Source organism: Notamacropus eugenii, chromosome 5, assembly GCF_028372415.1.
Source record: "Notamacropus eugenii isolate mMacEug1 chromosome 5, mMacEug1.pri_v2, whole genome shotgun sequence".
Lineage (NCBI taxonomy): Eukaryota > Metazoa > Chordata > Mammalia > Diprotodontia > Macropodidae > Notamacropus > Notamacropus eugenii.
In genome coordinates, this window is record NC_092876.1 from 361595609 (window position 1) to 361614197 (window position 18589).

General features: G+C 35.6%; 1 protein-coding gene across 16 annotated transcripts in view; it reads right to left on the minus strand.

Annotated features, from left to right (window-relative positions):
• BBX (BBX high mobility group box domain containing) overlaps window positions 1-18589 on the minus strand; it is a 351434-nt gene that overhangs the window by 55232 nt on the left and 277613 nt on the right. For all 16 annotated transcript variants that reach the window (XM_072614108.1, XM_072614111.1, XM_072614110.1 and 13 more), the window contains one exon: window positions 10578-10658. In XM_072614108.1, coding sequence (XP_072470209.1) covers window positions 10578-10658 — 81 coding nt within the window. The remainder of the gene's footprint in view (window positions 1-10577; window positions 10659-18589) is intronic.

Sequence of the window (18589 nt, forward strand, 5' to 3'; positions counted from 1 at the left end):
TACTGATGAGAAAACTGAGGCAAACAGGGTTAAGAGACTTACCCAGGGCCACACAGCTAGTCAGTGTCTGAGGCTTCATTTGAACTCAGAACCTCCTGACTCTTGGTCTAGCACTCTATCCACTGTGCCACCTAGTCGTTTTATGTATGTATATGTGTACTGTGTATAGATACATACATATTCAGATTCTAGATTAGGCCCTTATCTAATGAATTTACTATAAATATTTTCCCCTGGCTGATTTCCATTTTAGAGCTTATGTTTTCAACACATGGATTTTCTCTAACACCTTCCCATTTAAAAAAAAACAACAACAAATTAAAGTCCTTTGTTAATCTGGTCCCTCCTTATCTTTTTTTCAGTCATCTTACCTTTTACACCTTTCAACTTACTGAGATCTAATGATGCTGGACTGGCCCTCTTGCTATTCCTGCACATGCCACTTCCTCCCTTGAATTTAAATTTTTTTCAGTGGCTCTTCCCTATCCCTGGAACTTTCTTGATCCTCATCTCTGATTCCAGATTTCTCTGCCTTGCATCAAATCTCATTTAAAGTCTCATGTTCCACAAGAAGCCTCTCCTGGTCCTCTTTAATTTTGGTATCTTCCTCCTAATTAACTTGTAAATATTTTGTTTGCACATAGTTGTGTGCACTGTGACTGTGAGCAACTTGAGGGCAGGGGATATATTTTAGCCCTTCCTTTCATCCCTTAGCATAATACCTGGCACACAGGAAGTACTTAATAAATGCATAATGACTTGACTTTTTTGTATCTTTTAAAATTCTAGGTAAAGTTCTTCCCACGATGTTAAAAAAACCTTTTTTCAAGATCTTACTTTGTTAACCAATGTTAATTCTTGCTTTATTTCTTTTATTTCTGCAAATATTCTGCCATATTCCCTTTTCTGTTTGTATCACTTCTATTATATTAGCTGTGTTGTATAGTATTTTTGGTAGTTTATTTTTGAAGACTATTTTTTTTTTTGCATGACCATTTGATCATTTTAATTTTCCTTGATGTTTCCTTTGGCTGGTTTCTTTTTTTCTGGCTCCCATCTAATGTACTCTCAGATATCTTGACTGAAAAGTCTTTTATTGTATATTTCAATGAAGCTAGCTGGATTAAAAATAGGGCAGGGTAGAAACTTGACCCAGTAACAAACAATTAAGAGGCTTCTGTCTGTGAACAAGAATAACTTACTGATTGCTAATCAGGGGTGTTTATCTGGAAAACTCCCCTTTTTTTGATTCAAAGAGATTTTGAAGTAAAGGTCTTAATCACAATCGTTTCCAGGAGTTTGTCTTCCTACTCCAATGGGTATCAATTAAAGAGCAGGCCTAGCCTCTAGGTTACATTTAGCAATATTTTTCATGATGTGCTTTTCTCTTACATCTAAATACAGCCAAATAATAATATATACCAGTCTAAGACTACATCAGAAAATAATAAAATAGAGTTAATAAGATTATAAAAATAATCTCTTTTATCACAGATAATTTTAAGTATTTTTTTTCAAATGTAACATCCTGAAGGAATAAAGATATCTGTTCATCTGGGCTGCCTAAATAATTGGGTTGTCTACTAAAACTAAAGAAAAAACCATAGTTACAGTGTTTCCATAACACTCGAGAGAGGGAAGCTGTCATCCACCTGCATAATGCCACTTTCTAGAGTTTACGTAACCTATTTTAAAATAGGTTATTGTGTTAAATCTCATGAAATGGTATGTAGTTAAATGCTGGATATCCTAGGAGCTAAATTATTTCATGTGGAGAAGAGGCTAGGTGAACATTTCTGGAGGTTGCAATATTTTAAAAACTTATGTGAAAAGTTATATGACTTCCCTTTTTCAATGATATATTTTCAAGTTAAATGCTACCTCTGCTCCTCAACCCTTCCTAATCTAAAAGGCACACAGTGGTAAAAATGCTGGCTCTGGAGTAAGGAGGCCTAAGTTCAAGTTCTTTGTCTGAATGTTTACTTCCTACCTTTGTGACCTCTGTCAAGTCATTTAACCTCTGAGGGTTAAGTTTCCTCATCTGTAAAATGAGGGAGATAGACTACATGACTCCACAGCTACTTCTAGCTTTGATCATATCCATGCCAACAGCGTACTGGTAAATGTTTTAACAACTGGCTCTCCAAGAAAGAAAAAGTATGCAGACACACTTTTTAAAGTTTAATCTACATTATTGACACTTTTTCATCACTTTCTTAAATCTAGAAAATCAATAAAACAATAAATCAAGCCCTGCTTTGTAGGGTTTGCCAAATTCTAAGGCATAAATTCCCACAACGAAAATTTTTCAGCTTTTGCAATCTGGTTCAAGCTACCTCCAGCACATCCCATATGATCCCTGTGTGTGTAAGGAGTATGCTCCTGGTCTGGAAGGACTGTGTCCTTGTTAGATGATTTTGGTTCATAATCACTGGGAAGCACAACAGCAGTGGTTTATGAGTGCCATTCTTACAGGAGCAGTGGGAAAACAAGCTCTGAGGCTGATATTTCAGGTTACAAAGGCAAGTGTAGATTGGAATATTGGCCCATGGGGGATGGTAATAATATATTTATAATAATATATGACAACACTTGTGCATTATGCATTATCTACACAGAACAGTGTTATAAGTGCTTTGGAGAGATAAGGAGGCAAAATATGCCTGAAAAAATACATATATGATGGGAAAATTAAGACAATGAACATGAAAAATGCACAATGGATACATATAAGAGAAAACATATAAACTAAGATCCTGGTAGTGGCAGGTAGATCTTGCTGTATTCACAGGAGTTTGCTGAAGTGACTGGACTGATCAGTCGAGCAGAATTTATTCAGGAGATCTTTTAATATTTCATGCACTGTGACTACATTGTAACCACATTTATTCCAGAAATGAGTCATGATTTTCCATAAGATTTTATTTATAGAGTCATTAATATACATTACTTCTTACCTATCCATTTATGTAATTTTAAACTAAAGTTGTTTTTTTTTAAATATCTGATTCTAAAAACAAACAAAAGCCATTGGGGGAAAACAGTCCTTACTGTTCTCTTATTCGAGATATCTAATGAACTATAATTTTCACATTCTCCTTGATTAACTAACATGAAACCAAATGGATCAATAATCTCCATTTTTTTTTTAAAAGAGCAATTCTGGAGGAATTAAACATCACAGATGTCCTCTAATTCATTTCAATAAAAAACTAGTCTCTAGACCTGACAGGAAAGTTTTCTCTCTCAATGAAAATACAATAAATAAAAAGGTTACCAGACATTAATCATGGTAATTCTACTGCACTATTGTCCTATTTTTTCTTCAGAAGAAATATTTCCTCTTTTCAAGGCCAATACTTACACAGGTATTCTCAATTCAGTACTTTACTACCTCCTCTGGGATCTTATTGCCTTAATCATTCTCTCTCTCTACAGTTATTTTTAATAATCAAATTCACTTAGGGCTCTTTTATGTTTTGTTATGGTATATTGAACTTTGGGGATCTAGTTGTTTGCTCAGTTCCAAATCAATCTACTACATTATCATCTGATACACTTATCTCCATAGTGTCCAAATGGACATTGTGAGAGACTTATTCAGACGTTATGCTGGAATCCAAGTTTATTATGACTACAGCATTCATCTGATTTAGTCTAATAAACACAGGCCATAAAAAAGGAAATGCAGCTAGTCACTCTGTCATGTTTTTAATGAACATATACTGGCTCCCAGTGAACTCTGTCCCTCTTTCTAAATGCTCACAAATTCTCCACTGGCATACCTACAACATGATCTCAATTCATGATGACTAATAAATCTACACTGATAGTCCTGGCTTTTCTCTAGCTTTGTAGCTGATATGGCACTTGGATATTGAACTTGTATCTAAAACTCAAAATGTTTCTAAAAGGGAACTTAGGATCTTCCTCTACCAAAACTCACTCCCCTTCCTGACTTCCCTATTTCTGTTCACTGAACTTTTACTATCTCTCCCCATCACCTAGGTTTCAAATCTGGGGAATCATTTTTATTCTTTTTTTTGTATCTCTTCTCAAGTTCAATTAACAATTAAATTCTTTCAATTCTTTTTAAAAAAAAAACCTCTTTCAAGTTTGTTCTTTTCTATGGTGAGCAATCTAGTTCAGTTCCTTATCATGTTCGCTGTTGTCTCTATCCTCTGAGGTGTAAGTAACTCACTGTCTATCACATTCATTTAGCAATTAATCATGCACTGTCTCTATCTTTATACTTCTTGTATTTCAAAGTTGGCAATTATTTGAATAGAAAATGAGATAATATTTATAAAGCACTCTGAAGGCTTTTAAGTTGTACATAAACGCTAACTGTTGTTGGTAGTGTTACTCTTGTTGTTATATGGGGACTGGAAATGAACAGGGAGAGGAAAGCAGGCTTTCCTCTATAAGCCTGGATAGCCAGCAGAGTTCACTATGAGCCAGCACAATGCCTTTGTGAAATAGTGCACTTGTTTTTAATAAGCCCATGTTTCTCCCTGATATAAAGACCAATTTTTAAAAGTATCACTGTTCTTCTGGGATGTCTCTGATTCTCAGAATACCATGATCTCCAAAGGATTAATGTTAAGAGTCAAAGAGCAATGGAGAAGCACATGGAAGGTAAATAGTTTGCAATATTATCACTGAAGACCTAAGCAAGAAAATCATCATTAAGCATGTCAGCAGAGATAATCTGGAGGGACTCATCAACAAGAGTGGAATAACAGTTGGATAGCCCACATCCTGCACCAGGTACCTGCCTCGTTAAAGTTAATATGTCCTATTGGAAATTCTCTAGTATGTGGGTGGATCCCTTGGGAAATATTTATGGGAAGACATGGAGGAGTGTCAGGAAGAAGGAAGTCATATCTGGTAAACTAGCTTCTTGAGGGAAGGAATTGTTTCATTTATTTCATTTGTGTTCCCAGCACCAACCATGGTGTTTAATTAATACTTGCTTGATTGATTGGAAGGAGTTACAATCACGATAAGATTATATTGCCATGGTTGAGGCAGGTAGGTGGCGCTGTGAACATTAGTGTCAGGAATTCTTGAGTTCAAATCCACGTGTAGGCACTTACTAGCTATATTACCTTGGACAGATCATTTATTTCTGTCTGAGGTCCGGATAATAATAGCACCTACCTCCCAGAGTTGTATCAAATGAAAGAATATTTGTAAAATGCTTGGCACATAGCAGGTACATAATAAATGTTTAGGTCCTCCTTTCCTCTTCTCCACAGAAGCATGTAAGTATGGAAATGTATGGTTATTTAACTTCTTTAGCCCCTGTCTACCCAACCAGCTTACCAGCTCAAGAGCAAAGACTGGGTCTTCCATTCTTCCACTACCTAGCACAGTATTTTCCCATAGTAAATATGCCAATGACTGACTGTTGATTTTTTTAGCAGCTTATTTTCATACCATCCAATTTCAAGAATGCTGTCATTTCCAAACCCACTGCTATCAGCTATGTTACATGGCTGTCAATCTTAGACACTTGTAAAAAAAAGGTGTTCTACCTTTAACACATTACACCAATCAAATTCAAGATATTCAACAAACATATCTTAAGCACCTGTTATCTGCAAGGTGCTGTGCCAGTTGCTGGGATAAAAAGACAAAAGGAACTGGACCCTTCCCTCAAGAAGTACTTAACACCTTCCCCTCTGTATGCAGATAATTGGTGTTTAATACATGCTAGTTGGCTGACAAACATGCACTAGTAAATAAATGCAATTACAAGAGGTAGAGAGGTTGGTAATAACTAAGGGAAATCATAAAGGTTTCTGTTTTCTCTACCAAGTGGTATGTTTTGAAGGAAGTTAAGAGATTTTACTAGGTGGAGATGAGAAGGGAGTACGTTCCAAACAGAAAATGAGTTGTTAATGGAACAGAAGTGGGAGATGGGATTTCAAGATGATGAACAGCTAGCAGGCCAGTTTGACTGGAACAATGCTTGTATAAAGGAGAATAATATAAAACAAAACTAGAAAGCCAGATTTTGAAGAGCTTTAAATACTAGTTTGAGGGTGATGGGATTTATCCTAGAAAACTGAATCTTTTCTTTGGCCAGGTGATAATTTTCCTTAGGTACTTCCTACCACATATTACAGCTTACTTGGTGATAAAATGGGGTATTAACATTCTCCAATATGTAGAAAGATATGCTAAAGAAAATGTGAATGAAAATTTTTCAGAGAAAGAGGAAAATGGGCACTGCAAATTTTAATGGTTTTTGCTCCATTTCCAACTGGTAAATTCCATAGCAGTTTTATCTTCCACATCATACTAGAAGTAAAAAATTATTTTACTGCTAAACTTAAAATGTTAACGCCTATCATGACCTATTAAAATGTGTCTTATACAAACACATGTAGTTACAAAAGTGGTAACTGTAACACAAATCGTATGAAGTAACAGGAAATTCCAAACTCATGGAGTTTCGATTCTGGATTGTGATGTTATTGTTCAGTCGTTTCAGTCACATCTATCTCTTCATGTCCCCATTTGGGGTTTTCTTGGTAAAGATACTGGGGTCACTGCCATCTCCTTCTCCAGCTCATTTTACAGAGGATGAAAATGAGGCAAAAAGGGGTAAGTGATTTACCCAAATTCACTCCACAAATAAGTGTCTGAGGCTACATCTGACCTCAGGAAAAGGAGTCTTCCTGACTTAAGATCCAGAGCTCTGTGCACTATGGCACCACCTAGCCATCCTGGTGTTTTGATAGAGAATAGTATAAGGATCAAACACTCCCTATGCTGAGAAACATTGCATACTTTTTCTATTGATGGTTATTTAGAGTTGACATATAATAGTGAATGTACTTTTAGTTAACATGAAACATGCTAGTTAACAGTATGGTATACCAAAATACATATTCCACAAATATTATAATATTGTCACAATGGTATAATTATACAGGACAGCTAAAAACTTTTCATGCAGCTTGAAGCTTTAATATTTAAATTTAACAATTTATCCTGTATATATTTTGTTTGTATGTGGTTGTTAGTATATTGTCTCTTCCATTAGACTATGAGCTCCTTGAAGCAGGAGCTGTTTGATTTTTTGTTTGTTCGTTTGGTTTTTTGCCTTTTTCTGTATCTCTGGAACTTAGCACAGTACCTGCACACAGTAGGTGCTTAATAAATGGTGGGGCAGTAGGTAATACAGTGGATAGAGTGCCAGATCTGAAGTCAGGAAGACTTATCTTCCTCTGGCCTCAGACACTTACTAGTTATATGACTCTGGCAAGTCACTGAACCCTGTTTACCTCAGTTTCCTTATCTGTAAAATGAGCTAGAGAAGAGAATGGTAAACCATCCCAGTATCTTTTCAAGAAAACCCCAAATGGGGTCAATGAAGAGTCAGATATGACTGAAACAACTTTAACAACAATAAATGTTAGTTTACTGACTAACTAAACTTGTACTAAGACTAACATTCTCTGTATAAGATTGTAGGAGTGATTTCTTGGGAAATCTTTATTTTCTGGTATGTCTAGTTTCTACATAAGCATATTTTTTAAACTAAATGAAAAGTGCACAAAGACTCAGAATAAATGCATCTTATATACTTATAGCATGGGGTACTATGTAAAGAGCCTTGAAATCAGAAAGACCCAAGTACAAGGTCCTGAATGCTATATACTGGCTATGTGACACTGGGCACATCACTTAACCATAAATTGCCTTAATAAAGGGCATTTCTTCACCTTGGAGCTCCCTGTACTAAGGAAATTTCATGTCTACTCTCTATTCCTATATACTTGTAATGAATTTGTTTCAGTAATTGCAATTACTGAATCCCCTCCAATGTGATAAAAGAATTCAAAAATCTGCCAAGACATAGCATGTGTTTCATATTTGGGATTTATTCCCTACACAGGTAAAGAATGAATGATTGATTTAGCAGGAATTATAATTTCATAAATAAGAAATAATTTTTTTGCCCAATTGCTATTCCAAAGCAAGGCATTACAAAAGCAAATTGGTCTCTTTATCACATCGCTGAAAGAAGCAACTCGAGTTTCATTTTGTGGTGATAAAAGAATATTTGATACTGATGGCTGAGATAATGCCTTGGAATATTTTGAGGCTATTGTTTTTGACTACTTGGTATTTATTTAATGTTAACTTTAAATATTATAAATCATGTTCCTATATATAGATAGAAACATGTGTATATATGTCCACATATGTATTTGTGTACGTATAAATAAATGGAGTGTTCCAAAAATCTTAGAATGGCTTTATGCTTTTAGAGCTTAAAACAGCAATAGGACTTTTGGGGATACTTTGTATATTTGGTGATAAAAGCTATTCAGCCACAGCAAATTGCACTATTTCTACAAATAATAATCCATCCATGTATGTGTACATATGTATGTAAATTTATATACAGACATCACTATGTGTATATATACACACACTATTTATGTATGTATGTATATCTATATCTCCTACTTTTTCCTACAACAATCCTGGGAGGCAGGCAGTGCAAATTATTATTCCCATTTCATAGATGAGAAAAATGAGATCTATTGATGTTAATTGCTTTGCCTAGGAGTAAAGAAAAGAGTTGTGAATTTATAACAATCCACTTTTCTGAAAGTCACTCCAAATGACAGTCTATTATATTTTTAACTGTCCCTTGCAATTTCAGTAAGTCCCACCATCTCCCAGCCTATTTATTTTTCTACAAATTTCAATGAAAAATCACTGATCTAATTGTTTACATTTACTCACTTCTGTTTGAGAATTTAATTTTCTTTGACCAGTTCTTTACAAATGAGGCAACGCTTTGCCATGAAATTACCAAATGCTTTTGGGTAACACTCTTCTTTATCAGGGAATTTCTTAGGGCTTTTAGGTCATCCATTTTCCTTGCTTTGGAGTTTGTATCTTAAAATGGTATGTAAAAGGCACATTAGCTTAATGCTCATAGTAAATTAATACTGTCTACTTATTACCTGTTTGATGTTCCAGGTGTGTGAACTGCAGATACCCCTTTGTCTTCTTAGATAATCATTTCTTACCAATTTTTATCCCTCAACTAATGTATGCTTTATAGGTCAGATGAAACTGTAAAGTGTTTAAAAGCTCCCCCCACCTTTAGAAAACTATTTTATCTTTCTATGTTATAAGCTGTACAAGTTTTATTAAAATGTAATATTTTAAAATGAGAAGAAAGCCAATAACATCATGCTCTAAGTTCTCAGTCTTTCCCAAAGGGTTATTTTACTTGTACAACAGCATACCCAGAAGCCATAAAGATGTGGTTCAGAAGTGAAGCATCAGAGAGGTGTGGCAGCATGACTGGCTAGGCTTGGAGTTGGAATGTCTTGCCAGGGGTAGGGAACCTGCAGCCTTGAGGCCATATGTGGCCCTCCAGGTCCTCAAGTGCATCCCTTTGACTGAATCCAAACTTCACAGAACAAATTCCCTTAATAAAAGGATTTATTCTATAAAACTTAGACTCAGTCAAAAGGCTGAACCCAAGGACCTAGAAGGCCCCATGTGGCCTTGAAACTGAAGTTTCCCCACCCCTGATCTAGGCTCAGATTCTGAATCTGAGACTCACTATCTTGCCCAAGCTACTTTAGGAAAGTTATTTAAAGTTTTGGTTCCTTTCTGGGAATTGGGTGCTATTATCATCCCCATTTTTACATTTGAAGAAGCTGAGGCATACAGAGCTTAAGTGGCTTACACATAGCTAGGAAGTATCTGGAAATGGATTGGAACATAGCCCTTCCTGACTTGACTCCAACTTTTCTCCACTGTGCTTCCTACTGCCTGTAGCAGGAAAATACTACAGTCTGAATCTGAATCCTAGCTCTGTTAAGTATGGTCTGTGTGACCTCTGACAAGTCACTTAATGTCTCTGGGTCTCAGTTCCTTATTAATAAAATGAAAAGGAAAAAGATAATATCTGATATTATTTATCACTCTTAAAAACTATAATTCTTGTCAGAGGATAGCCATATCATGAATGAGAGAAATGCCTGCTCGGCCCACAACCTCTATGGCCACAACACCTTTTGACTCATAACCTCCACAAAAGTCATACAGTACGGTATAACATGTGCCCGCACTTGACTAATGCATTTGTTATGCAATGTCTGAGAGGAGTTTCCTAGATCATGTTGACAAATCATTGTTTAAAAAAAAAACACTTTAGAACTGCAATAGACCAAGGCTTTTGTACTAATATTACAACTAGAAACCGGGTAAATGACCTATATTACTCCTCCACACCCTCAAGTTGGATATGCATAAACCAGTCCAGAAAATGAGAAACTATCCTATTTTTAAAAACTTCCTGAGAAAGACATTGTGCAACCTCCCTCTTCCAATATTTAACAAACCTCACCACTAGAATTTTTTCCCCATATGTTTAACCTTAACTTCAAACACTATGGTGCATATAATCTAATTGCTGAAAACAGCCTATTATTGCTACAGTTGAGAACTGATCAGTATATTTAAGAGGAGGTTTTTTTAAGATTAAACTTTTCATTAACTTTCAGATTAAAAACTACTTGGAAACTTACCTCTGCCAATTGGAAGAGTGCTGACTTCCCACAGCGTTTCACAGGCTCCGGACTATCCAACTGTGAAGTATTTGAAGAGATCTACATTGAAAACAATTGACATAAAGAATGTTATGATACCAGAATGTTGGCCGTCTGTTCACAAATACTCAACTTTCACTGAATTGCTAAAATACTGTTTGTTATTCCCAAGCATCCAAAGCTTTCTAACATACCTCCCTTACCCATCTGAACTTATTGAGGTTAGTTAAATGGGTTTCGGGAGGCTGGGCAGAGGGAAGTTATTTATTGAGCTTCCAAGCACTGTGCTAAACTGGAGAGATGCTAACAAAAATCAAATACAGTTTCTGCCCTCAAGGTGCTTGTATTTTAATGTGAAAGAAAATACCCAAAGGAATGGTAACCAAGGAGAGAAACTTTACTTAGGAAAATTACAGGATTGGTATATAGGGCTGTGGGGAGTAGAAGTGAAATATTCCATCCAAAAACAATGATTAGATTGACAAGCTGATTTGATCATGGTTCATAGTTTTAGATCAGGGAGGGCTAGTAAAGGAAGGAGTAGCCAGTGAAAAGAGTGAGAGTAAATAAAGTATAGCTAAGGTTTTATAATAGTCCAGGAGAAGGAGAAACCAATCAGGGGAACTGATTCTAACAAGCAGAATCCTTAGTTGTTATTACTGTAAACGTCAATAATCACAATACATAGTTTAAACATGGCTTAGGTGGCTATTTTTAAGGTGATAATTTTCTTGGCTGTTATTTGAGTGCAGCATGAGAAAATATCTCCCCTTTTGGTTTTCAAATGACTTTTAAGCTAAACAGGAAAAGCACTGACTCCATCACAACAAAAATCTATATAATCACTTTCATTTGTTCAAACACCAATAAAAATTAGTCTCCTTAGGACTCCATGGAAAATATAAAATCAGATTATAAAAATTAGCGGACTGTCCTATATGCCAGGCAAAGAATATTAAGTGTTGTGAAACAAAGAGGTATTTTAGATGCAAAGATGTGATCCATAATCTCATCAATTTTACAAACTAGCCAAAGGGACAGGACCTATTTTACTAAAAGACAATCTATAAGGGAAAGCAGCTTGGGTGATAAAATGGAAAACAAATGGTACAATAAGTGCTTAAGGCCAATGAAAAGATTTCACTTACAGTGTGTGTAACTTTGTCTAGACATATCTTATAGCTACATGATACAGTGGATAAAGTATTGACCTTGAGTCAGGTAAGACCTGGACTTGAGTTCAAATCTGACCTGGAGCACTTATTAGCTCTGTGACTCTAGGCAAGTCACTTAATCTCTGCCTATGTCAGTTTCCTCAACTGTACAATGGGGATAGCACCTACCTCCCAGGATTGCTGGAAGGACAAAATGAGATGATATTTATAAAGTGCTTTGCAAACCTTAAATAATAATTATATAATTGCTAGCTATTACTATTAGTTATTATTATTTATTAGTTCTGTTATTTATTCTTCCTTCTCATTTTTACAAAAATATTTCTATACTTCTGTTTACTTATAGAATTCATGTTATTCAGTCTTGCTTGACCCTCTGTGATCCCATTTGAGGTTTTCTTCACAAAGATATTGGTCTGGTTTGACATGTCCTTTTCCAGATCATTTTACAGATGAGGAAACTGATGTAAATAGCAAGGTAAAGTGACTTGCCCAGGGTCATACACCTAGTAGGTATCTGAAGTCATATTTGAACTCAGGAAGATGAGTCCTTCTGATTCTAGGCCAGGCATTGGCCTAGCAATGATACTGCCTGGCAACCCCACTTTTCTAGAATAGTCTTAGATAATCAATAAATAATTCAGAATCTATGTCCTTCTATGTTGCTACAGGACATTCTCAGGACTAAAACCCTTTCTCCCTAACCTTTATATACAGAGGATCATTTTAGACATTATAAAAAATATCTTTTATAGAATTACTAACCATAAGCCTTTGTGGGTTGGGGAGGCGTCCCAGAACAATTGAGTGTGTTGCCTATTTCAGCAGGCTTGATGTCTGCTGGGCAGATCTTTGAGAAGTTCAAATTTAGGAAGATTTACATTCAGACACCACAACCTTAGCATAAAACTCTTCTGACTCACTCTCTTGTAAGTTATACTTGAATAGGTTTTGGAAAAAAACAAAACAAAACATGGCACATATTTTTTTAAGCCTGCAACATTGTTTTTACTAACATTATTCTCACTTAATAATGTCAACTCTGTCCTATTCTAGTCAAGCATAACCTGGTGTACTTCCTGTATGCTGAAAAACAAGGCAGTTAATATCCATTTATCCTGCAACATAAGGAAGTGAGATGCTCCATCTAAGATGAGCTCTCCCGTTGGCTGGTTTTTGTAGAATTGAAATGGTAGAGTGGCTGATTTCCAAAGTTAATGATCAATTGCTCAGCTAGACAGAAGGGTAACATGGTGTAGAAGCAAGAGATAGCTTTGGAGTCAGGATTCAAATTCAGACTCTGACTCTTACGGGCTGTGTGACTCTAGATCAATCATTTTATCTATTAGTACCCCTAGGCAAATCTCTAGGACAACAAGTGGCAGAGAAGGTGCTGACCTGTATTGATAGACTTACTTTATCAGAAGTTCCCTACACTGATGAAATCATTAATTCAGAAATAAAATAAATCTGTCAATATAAAGAAGGTGGGCCTTCTCCCTATATTATAGCATAACTACTTGGGGGAAGGTACCATATCTTATTTGTCATTTTATTTCCCTTTGCTTCACTTGGTTTGTTTTGCACACAGCAGGCATGTAATTACAGAGTTATTGAATTTTACTGAAATCTCTACCATTATATAGAAAAATGCTTTAAATAATACATAATATAATACATAATACCTCTTTCACACATCCATTCAGTAATTCCAGTAGTCTGTGTTCTTTATGACATACATACTCAAATGAATTTTTCATAACCCCATGGATTGGTCTGCTGTTCTCAATTCTATCAGACTTTTCAGTACAACAATTAATGCTTTAAAAATGCCTCTGCTATTTACATTACTAAGAAATTCTAAATTATTTTCGAACATATCTCAAAGGTGATGGTTTATAATGATGAAGTAAAAAAAATTCAGCAAATAATTCAGATAACTCAAGCCAAAGCTAAATGGAAATGAAAGAGGAGGGAGAAAGTTATAACATTCAAGCTGGATACCATAAAGATCAGTGGAAAAGACTAGTAATTCAGGGTTGACAATAACCAAGAAGAAACTAGGAATAGAATCCAGAACCTCAGGTGCCTATAATGTAAATGAATAAGATATGGGTAATAAATAAAGTACGTTAGACATACTAATAGAAAGGCAAAAATGACCTGACAAGTATAAGAGGGTTGGTGAAATAGAACTCAAGAGAAGCAACATGTCATAGTGTCTGGAGCACAGGATTTGATACCAAGAAACCTACGTTTGAATCCTGCCCCAGACATTTAGTGGATATATGACTCCAAGTGAATCAGTTAATCACTCAGCTTCTTCATCTAGTACAACACTTTCACTTTACAGTGAAAAAAACCTGAAACCTAGAGATTTGTACTACCCATTTCAAAAGGCTGCTGTGATCCATCCCTTCTTCACACTTAGAGTCCTCAGGCTAAAGCAGCAGTTCTGTTCAGGATGATGGTGAGCGGTAAATAGGAAGGTTTAAGGGAAGGAGGTCCAGCTGAGGCATACAAAGAAGTGGCCTTGTCTTTCCATTCCTTTGTTTCTGTCACTCCATCTTTCCTATTTACAGTTTAGTTAAATACAAATAAATTCCTCAAAAAAAAAACGTTGTGAGGGAAGGATTTAGCAAACTTCAAAATTCTGTTTAGATGTGAGATGCTACTAATAATATCTATAGAAAGATATACTTTACTTAGAGAGAACTAGGCAAAAGTATGGTAGATTAGAGGTTAGCATGTTAAGAATACATCTTCACTTAAGGAAATCCAGGAACAGGACAAATAAAGCTATTTATTGTAAAGATTATTTGGGTCAGGAGCAACAGAAGGAAAGGACAGAAAAAAATACTGTAGTAAGGGCAAAACAAAGACCAACTTGTCCAAAAGGAAATAAGTTGGTAAAAACAAATCATGAACTTGGCAAAGAAGCACAATATAGTGTGTTGGAAGACTTTAAGTTATACGGACATCTGTCAAAACTCACTTTTTCCAGAAATAAATTCTTGATTTGTTTTCATGGTAATTTCATTCATTCATTCATTTGCAGATGAAACAGAGAAAGAAATATTAAGAAGAAATTAAGATATAATGGTGGGAAAAGGGTAGGAAAGAAGGCTTAGCAATATTACATCTCCAATTACAAAACAGTAATGATCAAAACTATATGACACTGGTTAATAAATAAAAAAGGGCAGCTAGGTGGCACAGTGAATTGAGTGCCATCTTGGAGTCAGGAAAAATCATCTTCCTGATTTCAAATCTGGCTTCAGACACTTACTAGCTGTGTTACCCTGGGCAAATCATTCAGCCTTGTTTGCCTCAGTGTCCTCATCTGTAAAATGAGCTGGAGAAGGAAATGGTAAAACTCTCCAGTACTTTTGCCAAGAAAACCCCAGATGGGGTCACAAAGAGTTACACGCTACTGAATAACAACCAAAGAAATAGAAATGTCAATCAGTGGAAGAAAACAGGTGTTCAACATAAAGAAGCCAATTAACCTAGTAGCCTGATGTTTGATAACTACTTGGGTAACAATTCACTATTCAACAAAAACTGCTAGAAAAACTGGAAAGCAATCTGGCAGAAATTAGACACAGAACAATATCTCACAGCAAATATGAAGGTAAGCTTCAAAATGAAAAAATAACTTAGACATTACAGATGACATAAATAAAGGAGAATGGAAGAAAGTACCTTTCAGATCTATGTACAGGAGCAAATAGGAGATAAAGAGGATCACAGAAGATGAAATGATCAAATTTGACTACACAATTTAAAAGCTTCTGCACAAATAAAACCAATGTATCTAAGACTAGAAGTGAAACTAGTATTTGGGGTGGGGGGATTTTTGCAGTAAGTTCCTCTAATAAAGGTTTCATTTCTAAGAAATATAGGGAACTGATTCAAAGATATAAGAGTAAGAGCCATTACTCAGCTGATCAATAGTCAAAGGCTGTGAATAGATAATTTTCAGAGAAAGAAATCCAAGTTATCAATATTCATATAAAAAATGCTGCAAATCACTAATAATTAGAAAAATGCAAGTTAAAGATACTCTGAGGTTCTACCTCAATCCATCAGACTGGCAAAGTTGAAAAAAAGGAAAGTAACAAAAATGTTGGAGGTGCTGTGGGAAAAACAGTATTGAACTACTAGAAGAGTTCTGAATTGATGTAGTCATTGTGGAAAGAAATTTGGAACTATGCTCCAAAAGTGACTAAATTGTGCATACCCTTTGATCCAGCAATACTAAGTCTATATCTCAAGCATATCCAAGAAAGAAGACAAAGGCCCCACATACAAAAATATTTATAGCAACTCTTTTTGTAAAGAACTGAAAACCAAGTGGGTGCGCACCAAATGGGGAATGGCTAGGCAATTGAGGAATACAAATGTAATTTAATACTACCGTGTTATTGAAAATAATGATGTAGATAGTTTCAGAGAAACCTGGAAAGACTGGTATGAACTGATATTGAGTGAAACAAGCTGAATGGGAACAATTAATACAATAATTACACTGTAAAAACATTTTTAAAAGCCATAAGAACCCTCATCAACATAACGACCAACCATGATTTCAGGATTGAAGAGAAAGCACATGACCCACCTCCTGACAGAGAGCTGATGAACTCAGGGCTCAGAATGAGACTTTTTTAAAAATAGGGCCAATGAATTTGTTTTACTTGAATATGCATAAATCACAAGAGTTTTTTCTTTCTTTCCTTTAATGCTGGAGGAGGGAGAGAGAAAATCAATTTTTGTTACTTAAAAAAATAAGATTTAATTTCTAAAGTAGCCAAAAGTAGTGAAAATAGAAATGATAGGAAACTTGGGGGGGAAAGTGACCCCTTATATTTCAGTTTGAGACAGTTAAAATGGACAGTTTGACCTCTACACTAGATTTTGGAACAATAGATTTCTAAGAGATTACAGAAAGGATAGGTAGTTTTCCATGTCCTAAAATTCTGCTAGAGGATGTTGCCCCAAGAGGGATGGAAAGCCTTCAAGAATCAAATTCTGAAGCTAAAAACAGTAATTATTCCAAAGAGGAATAAAAACCAGAACTATTCAAGATTTTGATGTGAACGCACAAAGAGCTCAATGGCCAGATTTTTAAAATACATGTAAAGAAATTGCAAATAAAGGTATATGATGGAAGATGAATACAAGCATTACACATCCCTTTAAGAGTGTTCAGAGTCATAAAGCACAGACTGAACAGAGGTTGTTGACAAATGCTAAGGCAATAAAATGGGTTGTTTGGAGTTTGTTTGGTTTTTTTTAATGATATGTTGGAGACAAGGAGAAGATTAAAGAATGCAAAGGACTGATATGCATATTTTCTCCTCAAAAGAATATGAGTTTACTAAAGGTAAGGATCGTTTCATTTTTTTATCCCTACTAACTAGTACAGTGCCTGGCATATAGGGGAGCACTTAGTAAATGTTTAAAGACTGACTGATTGACTGCCATAGCAAATGTTACATCACTTTTTAAAAACAAAAGATCAACACTAATGGTGTCTTCAAACTGATAAGTTTGACTTTGAATACTTACTGAAAGAACTATTAAAGGGATGGTTTGTGGACATTTAAAAAATGATAACTAAGGGCCAGTATGGCTTAATTAGGAACAGATTCATGATGAGCTAATCTTATTTCTTTTGTTTTTACAATTACCAGAATGACAGATTAACCAATGATTTAACAAATTCTCCACCACTGATGATTTTCAACAACATGAGAGATTAGGTCATTGGAACTGGCTGAATCAACAGACCCAAAGGGTAATCATTAATTTGGAGGGATGTCTTTGTTGGAGGACTCAAGGGTTCTATACTTGGGATGGGGTCTTTTAGCATGTTTATCAGTGACTTGGATTGAAGCACAGATGGCATACTTGTCAAACTTGTAAATTACAAACTCATCAAGTGTTACCAATTCTGCCTTCACAGTGTCTTTGGCATGTCTCTATGCCACTCACAGTACTTCTTCCTATGCTAGTACAGATACCCAATATCTCTTGCATGGGCTATTGAAATAGCTTCTTAATTAGTCTCCCTGCCTCATGTGTTTCCAGTTTCCAATCTAGCATCCACACAGCTGTCATGGGTGACCAGAGCAACTCCAAAAGACTTTCTAATTAAGTCACAAAGGAGTTACAGTCTATGATTACACACCAATGAAATCATGTGCCATATAAATATGGAGGGACTACAGCAATGGGGAACCTGTGGTCTCGAGACCAAATGTAGCCTTCTAGGTCCTTGGGTACAGCCTTTTGACTGAGTCCAAGTTTTACAGAACAAATCCTTTTATTAAGGAGATTTGTTCTGTAAAGTTTGGATTCAGTCAAAGGCTGCACTTGAGGACCTAGAGGGCCACATGCGACCTGAAGGCTGCAGGTTCCCCACCCCTGGATTAGAATAAGCACAGGTTGTAGTAAAATGTTCTATGGTCTTCCGCAACTCTGAGGTTCTCTTATCTTGAAGGAAAAAAGTTTTCTGTTCCAAATTGCTCATACTGACTACCTTCAAATGCTTCTAATAAGTATTAAACATATGAATCTGTTTTGTGTAGATAAAGCGTTAAGTTAATTGTAAATGAGTACACAGCAGAGAAGACCACAGGCTGATCAGGGTCTTTCAATAAACTAAAACACGGAAATTTAGCATCTGGTTATATTTTGGAATCCAATCTTAGCATCTGTGTTCAATAAATAAACAGATTTCTCCTTAGAAGTGACTGATTAACCTAGTTAGGTGTGAAAAATAAATGTTACAGATAGAATACTCATTTTGAC